This window comes from Coenobita brevimanus, chromosome 85 (genome assembly GCF_032717465.1).
Source record: "Coenobita brevimanus isolate Jiangsu-jjx chromosome 85, ASM3271746v2, whole genome shotgun sequence".
Classification (NCBI taxonomy): domain Eukaryota; kingdom Metazoa; phylum Arthropoda; class Malacostraca; order Decapoda; family Coenobitidae; genus Coenobita; species Coenobita brevimanus.
Genome location: NC_137038.1, coordinates 11736554 through 11753124, shown reverse-complemented (window position 1 = coordinate 11753124; position 16571 = coordinate 11736554). Strand labels below are relative to the sequence as shown.

At 46.2% G+C, this 16571-nt stretch overlaps 1 protein-coding gene across 1 annotated transcript in view; it reads right to left on the bottom strand.

The window, feature by feature from the left end:
• Positions 1 to 10128, bottom strand: part of SNF4Agamma (SNF4/AMP-activated protein kinase gamma subunit) — a 111837-nt gene extending 101709 nt beyond the window's left edge. Inside the window, exon 1 of the mRNA XM_080280496.1 lies at positions 8790 to 10128. Within this exon, the coding sequence (XP_080136622.1) occupies positions 8790 to 10050 (1261 nt within the window). The 5' untranslated portion in view covers positions 10051 to 10128. The remainder of the gene's footprint in view (positions 1 to 8789) is intronic.
• Between the last annotated feature and the right edge of the window lie 6443 nt (positions 10129 to 16571).

Here is a 16571-nt window from a genome sequence, read left to right as displayed (position 1 = left end):
GAGTACCAGGCATGTGGGAAGAATGGCTAAGTAGAAAAACAGGTAACACAGGTAACGTAAGTAGGCTGATTGGCAGAAACGGGCAAGCAAACAGGTAGGTAGGCAGGCGACTGACTGGTAGGTAGATATGTAGGTAGGTTGGTCAGTAGGCAAGCAGGTAGGATGGTTAAGAAGCAGGCAAATAGGTGGATAAAGAGGCAGGTAGGAGGCTGGTAAGGAGGTTGGTTCGTTGGTTGGTTGGTAGGTAGGTAGGTAAGTAGGTAGGTAGGCAGGTAGGTTGGCAGAGGGGAGACAAGTAATTGTAATACTGAGACTTTGTCAAGGCTGGTAGGTATTAAATCATCACTGAAAACACTCAGGTAAAAAAATCCAGTTATTTTCACTTCTTAATAACCGTCCATCTACATAATATTAATGCCGCTACTAGGTTTGATTAGGTATTACCCTCCCTCTTCCTCGGCGCGCAGTGTGTGTGTGTGTGTGTGTGTGTGTGTGTGTGTGTGTGTGTGTGTGTGTGTGTGTGTGTGTGTGTGTGTGTGTGTGTGTGCTAACAAACACACCTGTTGCTACAGCCATAAAATGACACACACACGACAGAGAGAGAGGGGGGGGGGTCCACGAGGCTCCCACACATGATCAGTTCGTCACCATTCCCATCTTATCTGTTTCCAACTAAAAACTCGCGATACCAGGTCACATCACCTGTCGACTTACGGATGACCTGTCTGTTCAGTAACCAGACCCTGTTGTTCAGTAACCAGACCCTGTTGTTCAGTAACCAGACCCTGTTGTTCAGTAACCAGACTGTTGTTCAGTAACCAGACTCTGTTGTTCAGTAACCAGACTCTGTTGTTCAGTAACCAGACCCTGTTGTTCAGTAACCAGACCCTGTTGTTCAGTAACCAGACTGTTGTTCAGTAACCAGACCCTGTTGTTCAGTAACCAGACTCTGTTGTTCAGTAACCAGACTCTATTTCATTCTATCATCGCCAATCTCTACAAAACTAAAAATAACATCACCTCAAAGAACAAACACACCGCAAAAAAATATAAATATATAAATAAAAATAAATATAAAACCCACTGTGATCATATAAACATCACAAACTTTTCAGTACGATGACGCATTTTTTATTTTTGAGAGAGAGAGAGAGAGGGAGGAGGGGGAGACAGGGCAACGTGGCAACAAGTGTGTGAATACAGGTGTGTTTTTACCTACGAATACAACCGGGGATCTAGCCACATGTGTCTAACCAAACACACTTTCACCTAACTCTACCCATTCTCTCTCACCGCCACTTCCCTATGATAATAATCTGGCAAAATTCCTTAACCCCATTCACCTCGGCTAGTGGACAAGTGTAGTTTGACTGGAGGGTTAATCTGACTCGTAACCAAGGAGACTCGTTCCTACCTCATACCTAAGACTCAATATTTGCAACTTTTCAACGCAGCTGGTTCTATCCTCTTAATAATACAATCTTTTTTTTTTCCCATACGTACTTATATGATTGGTTTTACTTATAGGATTTTTTTTTTCCCCAAATCATTCCCACCCCGTCTGACACACACACACACACACACACACACACACACACACACACACTTAATCGTATCTGAGAGATTACTAGAATTGCCCCGATTATGAGAGGATTAACATTTATGTTACAAATACTGCGGGCAACTGTGAGGGAGTTATTACGTGAGGTAATTGTGTGTGTGTGTGTGTGTGTGTGTGTGTGTGTGTGTGTGTGTGTGTGTGTGTGTGTGTGTGTGTGTGTGTGTGTGTGTGTGTGTGTGTGTGTGTGTGTGTGTGTGCTGAAACAATAGCAAACTCGGCGTCAGCTCTGCATTGTTCACTGTGCTCTATATAAGTAACAATGTCAGGGCAGTTTTTTTTTTTTTTTTTTTTTTTTTTTTTTTAATAAGCGTGAATGTGTACCGATGTGATGTGTGTAACTGTGGGCATTCGTGTACATATTTTTTTTGTGTGTGGGCAATAAACTCTTCACACACACACACACACACACACACACACACACACACACACACACACACACACACACGCTCACTTTCTCACCACAATCAGTTTAGGAGTAAAATAAATCCATATGATTAACGCTCTCTCTCTTTCTCTCTCTCTCACACACACACACACACACACACACATACTTCCCTTAACCCTTTGTGGTGGCAGAATCAGTGAAATATACCACAAGCCACCCCACCATAAAAACATCCCTCAGAAGCCAAATAAACCTCGCCTACTGAAAGGCAGAAAAACAAAAAGCTCGATTATATTCCAAAACTAGATTACGTTATTTCTCGTTTCCTCAGGCTTTTCCCTAACGATTGAGTTCAGCTACAGGGAGACTAATTGAACTGGACGGGTTAGACAGCCTCCTTCAACACTAACATTCTGACTACATGTGAGTAAACTCGTCCGGTGGTTGCAAGGTTATAATAATCGTTGGACTGAAGAGGTTTATTAACACCTACAACTCAGCATAACATCCTTTCTGAGCAAAAATTAATATATAAATAAATCAATCAAAATAATTGCCACGATAACAGGAATTGAATAAAACGTCATTTCTCTCATGCCATAAAAAATCAGCCAAATAAAAAATCCCCAATTGATAACAGGAATACATGATAGTCATTCTCCTCCACACACACACACACACACACACACACACACACACACACACACAGCTGTTACTATTCCCTCAGTGATAAAAGCCGAGCCACTGACAGTCTTCTAGGCCACCCCCCACTCGCCCACCAATCCCCTTTCTTCACATCTACAGCAACCTGTTTTACGACTCTTACCTAAGCGAACAGACCTGTTTTGTAGCTAATGTGCAGCCCAGTCCATTCCCTCTGCCCTACCCCTCGCTCTGACTGACGATGAGGATGAGACCAGAATAAGTTAGGTTAGGTTTGGTGTGGTGTGGTATGGTAAGGTAAGGTAAGGTAAGGTAAGGTAAGGTAAGGTTAGGTCGGGTCGGGTCGGGTCGAGTTTGGTCTGGTTTGGTTAGATTGTATTATGTTAGGTTAGGTTACGCTGTGTTTGGTTACGCGTGGTGTGCACTGATTGTGGTTTGGTCTGGTTAGGCTATCAACAGGTAAAGGGATGGTTAGTTAGACTCCAGCTGGTGGTGGTGGTGGCAGTGTGCTTTGTTCGGATTAGGTTATGTACTGGTTTGTATAACAAGTTGAGGTTGCGCAATAATTAGGTAGCCTTAACTCTGTGTAGTGTACTGTACTGTTGTGGTAGTGGTGGTGCAGTGAGGTAGTGGTGGTGTAGTGAGGTAGTGGTGAGGGTGCAATGTGGTGGCGGTGGCGATGTAGTGTGGTGGTAGTGGTACGGCAATGGTGTCGGGTGTGGTGGTTTTTTTGTTTTTGTTTGGTATGGCTCTGGTTTGCTTATATATCGGTGTTACTACTAACAGATACCCAAACTGCACCGCGAAATAGTCACTTACCCCAAAACATTGCTGAATAATGGATGAACAGTCTCAAATTCGCGCAGGTCCGTTTTATGAATGAATTATATTTCTTATTTAAATCTGATTCACTTATCTTGGATGATTTCAATGTGTCACCGTTCTAACCAATCCTTTTTACTAGAATGGTGCGCCGTCTTAGGGAACGGTGCTTCAGAACTCTCAAAAATAGTGAAACGCAATCGAAGCAGTACCGAAACCTGAGTCACTGTTTCGGTCAACAGCTTCGAAGTTTTAAAAATGTGATTAATTACACATTTCAGTTATTCTTCACACACACACACACACACACACACACACACACACACACACACACACGAGTCGAACCAAACGTCCCGCAATTACTCCTTTTTCCTGCATCTTCCCAGATCCAACTTCCCCCACAAACTTGGTCATTTCCTTCAGGCAAAAGTTTTCCAAGATTAGTGTGCCCATCTGTTAAGGGTTCGTTTTGCCAAAGCTGGAGTTGCGTGTGATACATTTCGAGTTGCTGAATTGCGCAGGATTAGTGGAGCTTGTATCGAGAGTTGCAAGGACTGGGGGAGGGGAGGCGCAGGGAGGGGAGGAGGGATTCATATGATGTGGATGGTAGTGTGACGCTTGAGTGTGACTTTTTTTCAAATAGGGTAAGGGTAGAAATTATGAGCGAATGAGTGACCCTCTCAACTGGACAGTCTCTCTCTCTCTCTTTCCGGACCTTACTTCACCACTCTCGGTCGGGAATGAGGTACCGGTATGGATGATGATTATGATGATGGGCCTTATAAGAAAAAGGCTTCGGTTAATGTTTATTGACAACACGAGGGGAAAAAAGGAAGATAATTTTTAGTCTTAATTTTCACACAGAACACGAATCGCAACAGACGATGTAATATCCAAGTCCCTAATTTTACTGCTGTGTCAAGAGGGACTAACTAGGAGCAAGTCCACCTGTCTGATCGGGCAGAGAAAGAGAGAGAGAGAGAGAGAGAGAGAGAAATGCGTTAGGTTGGAATGTTACTGATTTTCTTATGATGACTTTTGACACACACAGTTAAGGAAATTCACTTTAACTTGGGGGATATTTTTGTCATTCTTCCCGTAGCTCAATAACTACACTATGGCCCTGTATTTTCCCCCAACGCTTCTTCGTGACTAGCAGCACAGGCCAGTGTTAATCTCGATACAGATCAGCATTCAAGATAGCAATTTCTCGCATTCAGGATGGAGATGGCAATTTTAAAGCTAAAGAGAACAAATATGGACATTATAAAGCTAAACTGGATTACTGTATATTAATTACAGGAGGGCGAGTGGGTTATCAGGGCAGTGCCATTTTAAACCACCTATTTATATCACCTTGGAGACTTTTACCTGGCATCCGCTAGGTCAGGCTGCCTCGTTCCCTCCACGCTCAACCTATACCCTTTTCACTTTAATCTGGCCTAAAACTGCAATCTATCGTTTAATTTGCCCTGAACTTGACATCTCTCCAATGCTAAGTCTAACAATCGATTTAACACGACTATAGTGCCAATCACGAAGAAGTGCTAGGATGCAGAGCCGTAGTGCTGTCTTCTTTTCTGGCACTGAGCTACGTGAAATAGACCACAAAAGGACAAAAACCTGGGCCAAGTTACGCCGAGAGAAGTATAATGTTAGAATACCGTGCTAGTCACGAAGAAGTGCTATGGAAAGGATGCAAAGCTGTAGTACTGTCTATGAAGAGAAAAACAATGCCACTCATCACACACACAGACGGGCTCCAAAAGTATCTATCTCGGTCTATCTATCGGCTCATCCCTCTGTCAATCTATCTATTCATCTGTTTACCCAAAGTTGTCATATTCTCGCGTAAACAAAGTCCAAAAATTATCTATCTGTCTATCAGTTAATCCCGTTCTATCAATTACCTCAGTCTATCTATCGGTTCACTTCTATCAATTATCTATCTTGGTCCATCTATCGGTTCATCCCTGTCTATCAACTACATCTATCGGTTCATCCCTGTCTATCAATTATATCTATCGGTTCATCCCTACCAGTTATATCTATCGGTTCATCCCTGTCTATCAATTATATCTATCGGTCCATCCCTATCAATTACATCTCGGTTCATCTTTGTCTATCAATTATTATATCTATCGGTTCATACGTCTATCAATTATCTATCGGTCTTTCTATCAGCTCATTATTATTTATCTATCTCGATCTATCTATTGGTTCATGTCTATCAATCTATCTATTCATCTATCTATCTATCTATTCACCTATTTACCCATTGTTCACCGCCATATCCTGTCTTTTGTACCGGGAAAAATGGCCTTCACGCATTCCTATCCAGACTTCTTCTTTTTTTTATGCAAGGAAGAAGGAACCCAAGGCCACAAGTCAGCAAGATTGTTCCGTTAAAAAAATAAATAAAAACATGCTAACAGCCAAATTCAACGTCCGTCCATTTCGAGACGCCTGGACACACCGCCTTTGAAAGACTGGAGAGAGAAGCCTTCGCATGGTGGCATCGACGTGAGAGGGCGGTGGAGCTGCCCGGTTATAAAAACGTCCTTCTATCCCCCGAAAGGAAGATAGTGGACTGCAAATGGGCAACTCTGGCCTGCAGTCCACCGGGATCTACGTTCAGATGAGCCTGGGACAACACCACCACCACCAACAGAACAACAAAATAACAATACGACACAACAGTAACACAATAAGAACACAGTAACACAACACAATAATAACACAAGAATAACAACACAATAACAACACAACAACCTCCATTCCTCAACACAATACACTGGACAGGTTAGAAATCGCCTTCATTAACCCCTTCAGTCCGACAATATATTTCTTTTATTCTCGCAATTTCCAGACGATTTTATTCAGCTTAGGAGACACTTCTGGACCTGGCGAGGCTAGATCTACCCTCCCTCCGTCGCTTCACTACAAGGGGCCAATCCTAAACTGAATAACATAATAAAATAGCATGAACTAATAAAAGCATGGCCGTCACTTAAATACCAGGCCTTCCTTAGTCAAGTAAAAATGTCAGGAAGTAGCAGTAATAATAGGAAAAATAAATAATAATAATAATAATAACAGTTCTCCCAAAGGTCAAATACAGATGTCTAAAAGTATCAGTAATAACAGGAAAAATATATGTCAATTATAATATAAACAATACTACTGGCGTCAGTGGCTGCAATCAGCTAACTCTTCTACCTACTGTCTGTCACCTCGTCCTATCGATATTCTATGCTTGGAGGCGGGCAAGTGCGAGCCGAACACTGCAATACATACAAAATAATATACAGGTACTCTATTCGTGTGTGTGTGTGTGTGTGTGTGTGTGTGTGTGTGTGTGTGTGTGTGTGTGTGTGTGTGTGTGAGAGAGAGAGAGAGAGAGAGAGAGAGAGAGAGAGAGAGAATGCTACGGCTCTACACTATCACAACTTTTTCATGACTAGCATCATACTCTGGCGTTAATCCTTTGATATAAATAGGCATTCAAAAGGGAGTGATGACAATTACTGTAGACCAATTTAAAATAAAAAGAGTACAGGAAAAACAGCATTAAATACAGTATCCAGCTTAGCAAGCTGAATACCAACAACAATAATAATAATAATAATAATAATAATACTGTAATAATGATAATAATAATAAAAGTAACAACAACAATAATAATAATCATCATCCATCCATCCATCATCCAATCCTACGTTGCCCCATGAGGAGCGTAGGAGCCCGGGCCTAGGCAGTTGGTCCTGACATTTAAGATGAGAGTGACCAGCCTCACTCATCCCTGAGTGGCATTACGTGAGCAATAAACCCCAACCACCCCTTGGATATAAACCTTCACCGGCTCAATCCGATTGGAGCACAATAATTACCCACTAAACCACCAGGCGCCAAAATTTGGTTATATGGTTACCACCCAGCGTAGTAAATGGTTTCCTGGTGTTAATAATAATAATAATAATAATAATAATAATAATAATAATAATCCATCATCATCATCCAGACTTTTCTCACCCTATGGCAGGGTGAGGAGTAGCAACGTCCAGACAGTATATGTTTGCCCAATTCAACGGGCCACGCTTCCATTCACTCATCATTCAAGCCCACGGAATCCTAGCTCCATCAGATAAGCCAAAAAAACTTTTACCACGTTCCGTAGCTTCACATATACCTATAATAATAATAATAATAATAATAATAATAATAATAATAATAAAATACTCTTCCTATATTTCATTCCTGCTACAAGCGACTCAATACTTCTCGAACTGAAAGGCTTAGATAATAGCCTTCATTAAATTATCCTTTTAATTAGCTGAGGAAAATCGTCTGGAAGTCTCCCCTAGCAGCAAGAAAAAAAATATATACGGCGATTTATGTACTTTTTAACCTTCCTGCCACCGATCACGTCTTCTCTATTCTTGCTATCTTTAGACGATTTTATTCAGCTGACGGGAGTCGTCTTACGCGGAGGGGTTAATGGAGTCTTTGGCCCGTATGCTCGTGGGTCAAGAAGGCTCCCTAACACCTCTTCCTGTGCGATTTATTGTGTTTATTATTCCTTACTATACTCTTCTGTGATATTTGAATCATTCCAATACCACCAAACTCTGCATAAATAACATACGAATGGATATAAACCAGCAATATTCAAAAATAAATCGCTAAACGAAGAAAATATGGGTCTTTATTTAACCCCTCACGTTCTTAAAGTCTGTCCTACGGTGAATGAAATCGTCTTGAGACAGGAAGAGCAAAATATTAAAGTACGTCATCGGAGTGAAGCCGCTGAGGCGACACCTTTGGCAGCAAGACATCTTAGAGTTGAGTTAGACGATGTAGTTTCTGGATGTGGCTACAAAGCATTATTGGCAGAACTATACTCTCTGCTAACTCAAATAAATTAGTTTTTCTTCTCTAACAAAAAAAACATGAACTTTATGCTCTTTTCTACTCTAGACAATTTAGTTCTTCCCCCGTAGGCGAAATAAAGTCATCTAGCGTTATCAAGAACTAAAAAAAATATAACAGTTACAAAATAATGAAAACGCTAAATATGCACCCAAGGGAGTATTTTATGCTCTATAATGTCTTTACTCTTTACATTCATCTGATAATTTCTAGGTACTGTTCCATCTCATCTAAACTAAATAACCATTATTACTACCTGCCTCTCCTGCCCTGTCCTGCTTTTTCCTTGCCCAACCCTACAGTACCCCACTGTCCAACCCTGACCTACCCCTGCCGTGCCCTACCATACCCTGCCCCGCAGTGTCGTACCTTCCTTGATGATCTGGTCATAGATGGAGTACAGCTTCTCTACGTCTGACGTTTCGTTGAGGTCATGGCAGCTCTTGACGATCCTCCTGGTCTTGTTGAGCGATGCAACATTTCCGTCACGCTCGTCGCCCCAGAAATGTGCCCAGCTGGTGTCGTCGTCCACGCCTTTGATCATGGTCCTGGGGTCCTGCAGGTCCACCGTCAGACATCGTTTGTCAGGCCGCTTATCAGGGTGGGCCGAGTGTGGGGGCAGGATGAGGTGGGTGTGGCTATGGGCGGAGGAGGGCGGGAGCGTGGTGGGCGACAGCAGCCCCGGCCGCAGCTTGAGGTGCGAGGCGTCCCACGGGTAGCTCTTGCGTTGGCCCAGGGGGGACCGGGACAGGGACCGGACCGACCCTCCCCCCAGGCTGCTGGAGCCGCCCAAGGGAACCTTGAGGTTGCGGCCGCTCGGCTGAGGGGATTTGGATCGGGACAGCCGCTTCTCCAAGAACTTGAAAGGCGATAAACTCCTGCGGCGAGCCCGATGGTGGCCAGGGGGAATGTCGGCCTGCAGAGATGACGCCGAGTGGAAGGAAAACGAGGCATCTGCGGTCATACCGCTGCTGCTTTCACTAATGTTACCGTTGCTGCTGCCGCCTCCGTCGCCATCTGTCTCCTCCACCATGATGACGGGGGTGTCCATGACGGGCACTTGCAGCGTTGGTCCCGTCGTGGCGGGAGCGGTGGCGGGGCCAGGTACAGTGATGGTGACATTGTTGTTGATTTTGTTGGCGTCGGGAATCTGCAGGGTGAGGCCGTGGAAGGGCCTGCCGCGGGGCCTGGCCGTGGGCCGGTACACAGGCCATGCGTCCGTCGACCCTCGACGCTCCCGAGGCGGGTCCGGGGTGAGGGACCGGGCCAGGGGTTTCTTCTGAACAAGGGGGTTGGATGTTATGTCCGGGGTGAGCGAGCGACGGCGGGGCTCCCCTCCCCCGCCATCGTCCTCGAGTCCATCGACACAGAGGGAGTTGCTACGGGAGCGGCGTTTGTGCTGCTGGTGGTGGTAGTAGTCCAGGGGGTGCAGGAGGTGTTGCAGCAGCTTTTCACCCTTGTGTTTCAGGGGGCTGTCACTCGTGCTGCTGCTGCCCAGGCTGCCCCGTCGCGAGTCCCCACCCCCGCTGCTGGCCACACTGCCCCGCCTTGATCCCCCGCCCAGGTCCTTAGAGCACCCAATGGGCGGGATAGGGAGCCCCGCAAACACGAGGTTGTCTTGGCCGTCCATGAGGCTAAGGTGGTGAGAAGCCAACACCCCAGCAGCGCCACCTTCACACTCCCGAACACCAACCCCAGCACGCCCACCTGCACCAAGGTAGTGACGCCCACCTCCATGCCCCGTCCACACCACACGCCCCACCACCACCACCACCACCACCGCCACCCACCACAACAACCACGAACACTACTATCAACTGGTCAACCCGCACTTGACAATGCCACAGCACCACAAAACCACACACCACCAACCACGCCTCAATGTACTATCCAACACTACTTTTCAACTGCTCAACCCGCACTTCACAACACCAAGACCAGACGCTAAGCACGTCTCAAAGTACTGTCCTTAGCCACGTGTTGGGTCCTGGCGTACGTGACCCGCCCAGGACACAGAGTAGACAAGGACTGAAGGACTGACTGCAGAGTGCAGCGGTGAAGGACTCGCACCCAAACTATTGCACTATCCGGCATCTACCACCCGCAAGACCAGTTTTTGCCTATCGACGTGTCACTTTGCTTTTACCGCCAAGAGTCTCCACCAGAGCAAAACACGCAGCTCAAGGGGGGGTCATCACAGGTATACACAGAGCACACAGACACAGAGGCACTTCAGCACAGCCACAGCACCGGGAATGTCACACGTGTCTGGTGTAACGCGTGCTGGCTGGCTCTCAGGCGGTTTGTGTGAGGGTGAGTTACCAACATGTGTTTTTCTACCACCTCACTCAGCTCCCTCCCTCCTACACCACTTCTCTCCCTGTCTCTCCCACAGTCTCCCTCCACATGCTGTCTCCCCTCCCCCTCCGTCACCCACCCTCTCATTCTCTCCACATCCAGTCTATGTCTCCATATGCCACCCAACCCCTCCCTCCCACACAACCTCTCTCCCTGTCTCTCCCTCAGTCTCTCTTCACTTGATGTCTCCCCTCCCACCCTCTCTTTCTCTCCACATTCAGTCTGTCTCCATACGCCACCAAACCCCTCCTTCCTACACCTCCCCGCCTCTCTACTTCCCAATATCCCCTACCCTACCGCTCTTACAAGTCATTCTCTCATAATCTCACTCCCTCTCTCATCCCTACCTCCCCACTCCTTCATATTCCATTCCTCTTCCCTCTCCTCCTCTTGCACATCACCTCTCTGCTTCCTTTCCTCCTCTACATCGCACTTCTCCCTCCTTCACCTCGCAGTAACATCTTCCTTCATCCTCCACCTACTTTCAACCCACACTCTTACTCTTCCTCCACCGCCTCCCCTCTTATACTTCTCTCATTTTCTCTCTCTCCAACACATATCCCTCCTCCTCTAACATTTCTCCCTCTCCTCCTCCACTTCTCTCCCTCCCTCTTCCCTCCTCCACTTCTCTTCCTCTCCTCCTCCACTCCTCTCCCTCTCCTCCCCTCTGCCCAAACTACGCCAACCCACTTTCCCACAAATCGTTTCATCATATTCCATCATTCCCACAGCAATTTGCTCTCTCTCTCTCTCTCTCTCTCTCTCTCTCTCTCTCTCTTACAGGTTTAAAATATCACGTGCAACTTGGGCTCGGCTGGGACAAAAAAATAAAATATGTTAGACCGGGCACCAGCCACACAGCCCGTCAAGGTCACTCTAGTCCATAGGGTCCATAGGGTGATGATGAGGGTGATGGTGGTGGTGGTGGTGAGGGTGGTAGAGGTGATGAGGGTGACGGTGGCGATGAGGGTGGTGGTGGTGGTGAGGGTGGTATTCTGAACTGATGTAATATTATGATGCTCAATGCACAGAACCATAGTCTGGATGTGAAAGTTTTGATAAATTTTCACCTCGTTGTGATTTATTCCAATCCGTCTGGCCGAGCAGACCCATCAACCACAGGCAAGACATTCACTGCAGGGCCGTCCCGTGCAGTGAACCGATGTTCCCTTGCGGTTGGCAACGCCTGGACATAGCGAGGAACGGGGAAAAGTGTGGTTTAGTTCTTAGGTGGATGCCGCATCTGCATCTTTCCACCTAGTTAACAAGGGGAACATAGTAGACTCCACTTCATCCTGTGCTCTGATTGTATGGTTACCACCAAGCGTTGTAAATGGTTAATAACGAACAGCATACACACACACACACACACACACACACACACACACACACACACCGCCCTCTCCTACCAGTATATATATCTTATTATCTCTTACATCCACGCATCCACACGCTTATCTTACAATGTATACACACACACGTGATTACAAACCCAATATGACACACGCACACAGAGACTTTATACTTTCTCCACACACACACACACACACACACACACACACACACACACACACACACACACACAGAAATAAAAAGTGATGACTGAAACACTTTTGTGTCTTCAGTTAACGTAAAGGCCAAGAAAACGTGGAGGGAGGAAGGGAGGGAAGGAGGGAGGGAGAGGAGAGAAGGAAGAAGGAAGGAAGGGAGAGGAGAGAGGGAAGAGTGAGGAGAGGAAAGGAGGGACGAAGGGAAGCAGGAAGACACAATGATGAAAGAAAGGAGTATAAGGGATTCGGAGGAGTGGAGAGGGAGGGCACATGAAAGAAGTGTGTGTGTGTGTGTGTGTGTGTGTGTGTGTGTGTGTGTGTGTGTGTGTGAGAGAGAGAGAGAGAGAGAGAGAGAGAGAGAGAGAGAGAGAGAGAGAGAGAGAGAGAGAGAGGTTATAGGTGCTCATTCTGCCCACTAACACTAACCTTGGTGGGATTCCCCGTAACCATTTGGCTAAAGGAGGGCTTACACACACACACACACACACACACACACACACACACACACACACACAATCATTATCTCTTTTCTATCGCTACTTCAATGGTCACTGCTCCTCTGAACTGACTGCATCCCTGCACCACTAGGGTGGAAGAGTAGCACCCGTCTAGTAACATACTCTCATCCCTTGTCTGTCCAACTCTCAAATGCAAGAGTTAACCGTTACTCCCAGTCCTTTATGAATGCAACAAGTCAACTCTGGAACTGTCTCTCTCTCTCTGTATTTCCAACTGCCTATGACCTCCAGTCTTTTAAACACAGTGTGTCCAGGCATCTCGAAATGAACGGATCTTGAATTTGGATCTCTGTTATCGTGTTTTTTTTCCTTCTTGGAGGGAAATATCTTACGGGCTTCTGGCCTTTGGTTCTTTCTTCCTTGCCTTAAAAAAAAAAATCATCGTTTACTCACAAAAAAATCCACATTCCCTTTCGCCCCCCCTCCCATCTTTCTCTCTTTCTCGGTTCTTCATTTCCGTAAATTTACCACGAAAGTCTGCAAATGCTCACATTCCACCTTTTATCTCGCTTGTTCATTTTCCTGACTTTATTACGAAAGTGTGTAAATATTTCAAATCTCACCCATCTCTCTCTCTTTATAGTTGCTTTCAGTGTTTCCTCACCCACCACCACCACCACCACCACCTCCCTCTTGGCTCGTCTTTCCTCCTTCCCTCCACTTGTCCTGCCCATTTCCTCTTCCTCCCTCTCACCTTTTCTCTCCACGTTCTTCTTCCTTCACTTTAGACTTCCCTCTCTAATTTTACTTTTTCTCTCTCTCTGCTTTTCCTTTCCCTCTCCTTCAACAAATTCTGCCCTTATCATCCACATTCCTTCCTTTTCACGTATTTATTATCTTTCCTTTCCTCCATCCCTCACTTCCCTCTTCCTCCTTTCAAAACTTTCCCTCCAGGACAAAGTTCAGTAAATGCAACCACTCCCCTCCCCCGTCTCTCTCTCTCTCTCTCTCCCCATTCTTCACGCCAATCCTTCCCGCCCTTCCTTACTCTCCTGCTTCCACTTTTTCTTAAACAATCGAGTTCCTTTCTTTCCCCTTCCCAGTTCTTTTCCTCCTCTATATTTATATCTCTTCCTCCTCATCGTTCTTCTCTTCCTTCCTTTTTTCTTTCCACCCTTTTTCCCTTCTTAATACCATTCTTTATTCCCCTCCTCCTTACCCTCGTTTCTCTTCTCTCTTTATATCCATCCATTATTCTCTTTCTTCTCTCCAATCTTCCATCCCTTCCTCACTTCTATCTCTCGTTTCTCTGCCATCTTTCACTCCCCTTTCCTTCCCTTGTTCTCTTCCACTTACCTTTAGTTTAATTTTACTCTCCTTCCTTACTTCTTTCTCCTTCCTCCCTTCCTCCACTTCTTCCCTCCCTCTCTTCTTTCTTTCCTTCCTACACCCCTTGTCTCCAGTACAAAGTTCAGTATGTGCAACCAGAACAATGATCCCCCGCCCCTCTCTCTCTCTCTCTCCACAAGTCTTGCCTTCAACCCTCCTCCACCCCCACCTCCTCCTCTCACCCGCTCAGTACCGACAGCTGAGTAAGTATTGAACAACCACAGCTCTCTCTCTCTCTCTCTCTCTCTCTCTCGGTAGATTATAGCACAGCACATGCAAGCCCAGCTCCTAGGTCTTCAGGTTTCTCCGTAACAGCTTCAAACCAGCTCATCCTCAGCTTTTCACTCCCTCCTCCCCACCACACCCCACCCCACCCCATTTACACAACATATCTCTGGGTAGGGATTTACTCTCTCTCACTCTCTCTCTCTCTCTCTCTCCACGTGCCCAGTAATAACAGCTGGTGTACTTAATTTTTTCCATTTCCGACCTGCCTCATACAGTCTCTCTCATCCACGTGCACAGTAATAATCTGAACTACCTCTATTTTCATTATTTACCCACTTCCTTGCCACCTTTCCTTCTTTTTATCTATCTAACCTGTTTACCTATCTATCCGTCTTTCCCCACTTCCACTCTTTCCCGTCAACAACCTCATCTTACTCCACCAGTGCTATATCCTCTCTCTCTCTCTCTCTCTCCTCACGTGACTGACGTAACATGCAGTGCGGGTAGAAACATGAAAGGTAACCATGTGTCTGTACAGCTTCCTTCCACTTTGAAGCCTCTCTAGAAACGTGTTAAGTCCATGTACTGGCTGTTTTTATTTGTTATTTTTACGTCTCTTACATCATATTTATTGCGTCTCTCTCTCTCTCTCTCTCTCTCTCTCTCTCTCTCTCTCTCTCTCACTGAACCCCCTGTTTTCCTCATTTTCTTCCCCGCGTGGCCTTGGGTAACACAGAGGTACCGGTCCCAACTACCACCTTACCCTTCACCCTCCCTCCTTCCCTCCACAACATCCTTTGCACCTTCAATTCCCTCCCTCACTTCACCGCCGCGGTGGCTGAGTGGTTGGCGGTGCTTGCTACGAAACTGCTGGCCTCATAACGTCAGTTGGGCTGCTGGCGAGACACCATTAATGGGTCTATCCACCCCCTGTGGGTTAACAGTTAAAATATGTACCTGGGATAATACCTAGGGGAAGTACCTAGGGGCTACTGGCTGAATAACCCGCCACAGGATCAAAAACCTAAGTTACGGAGATGAGCACCCTGGCTACACCTCACTGCGTCCACACCCACCTTTGTCTTCATCAGTTTACTCCCTCCGTTCGCTATCCTCTTGTTTTTTTCCACTTCTCTCTGGCTTCCTCTCTTATCTCCTTTCTTCTCCCTATCCTCCATTTGTTCGTCCCACCCCCCCCAATCCTTCTCCTGTATCTGTTCTCCCAATTTCTCTCTCTTCTCCTTCTCTTCCTAACGTATCCATCCTTCAGCTTTCTTTCCTCTTCCCCTCATCCTCATTAGCTCCGTCATCTTCACTCTTTCCGCCTTATCATGCTTTTATCATCCTCTCCCCGTTTTCACATACATTCCTCTCTCTCTCTCTCTCTCTCTCATTCCTCCCCACCTTCTCTCCCCTCATTCGTCTGCCACACTATCTTTTCCTTGTTTCCCCCTGTCCTCTATTATTATCATTTTCCCCTCCCCCACCACTACAATTGCTCTTCTCCCCCCCCCCTTCCCTCCCCCTCCATGCACCACATCCGTGTTTCCGTCAGCTTCTCTCTCTCTCTCTCTCTCTCTCTCTCTCTCTCTCTCTCTCTCTCTCTCAATATTCTTAGATTTCTTAATTTCATCTATTTACATTTGTTTATTTAATTTCTGCTAGCCTTCTGTTCCGTCTGTCATCCTTCCTTCAGTCCTTCACTCCTTCCTTCAGTCCTTCACTAGACTCACTCCTTCCCCCAGTCCTTCACTAGACTCACTCCTTCCTTCAGTCCTTCACTAGACTCACTCCTTCCCCCAGTCCTTCACTAGACTCACTCCTTCCCCCAGTCCTTCACTAGACTCACTCCTTCCTTCAGTCCTTCACTAGACTCACTCCTTCCTTCAGTCCTTCACTAGACTCACTCCTTCCTTCAGTCCTTCACTAGACTCACTCCTTCCTTCAGTCCTTCACTAGACTCACTCCTTCCCCCAGTCCTTCACTAGACTCACTCCTTCCTTCAGTCCTTCACTAGACTCACTCCTTCCTTCAGTCCTTCACTAGACTCACTCCTTCCCCCAGTCCTTCACTAGACTCACTCCTTCCCCCAGTCCTTCACTAGACTCACTCCTTCCTTCAGTCCTTCACTAGACTCACTCCTTCCTTCAGTCCTTCACTAGACTCAC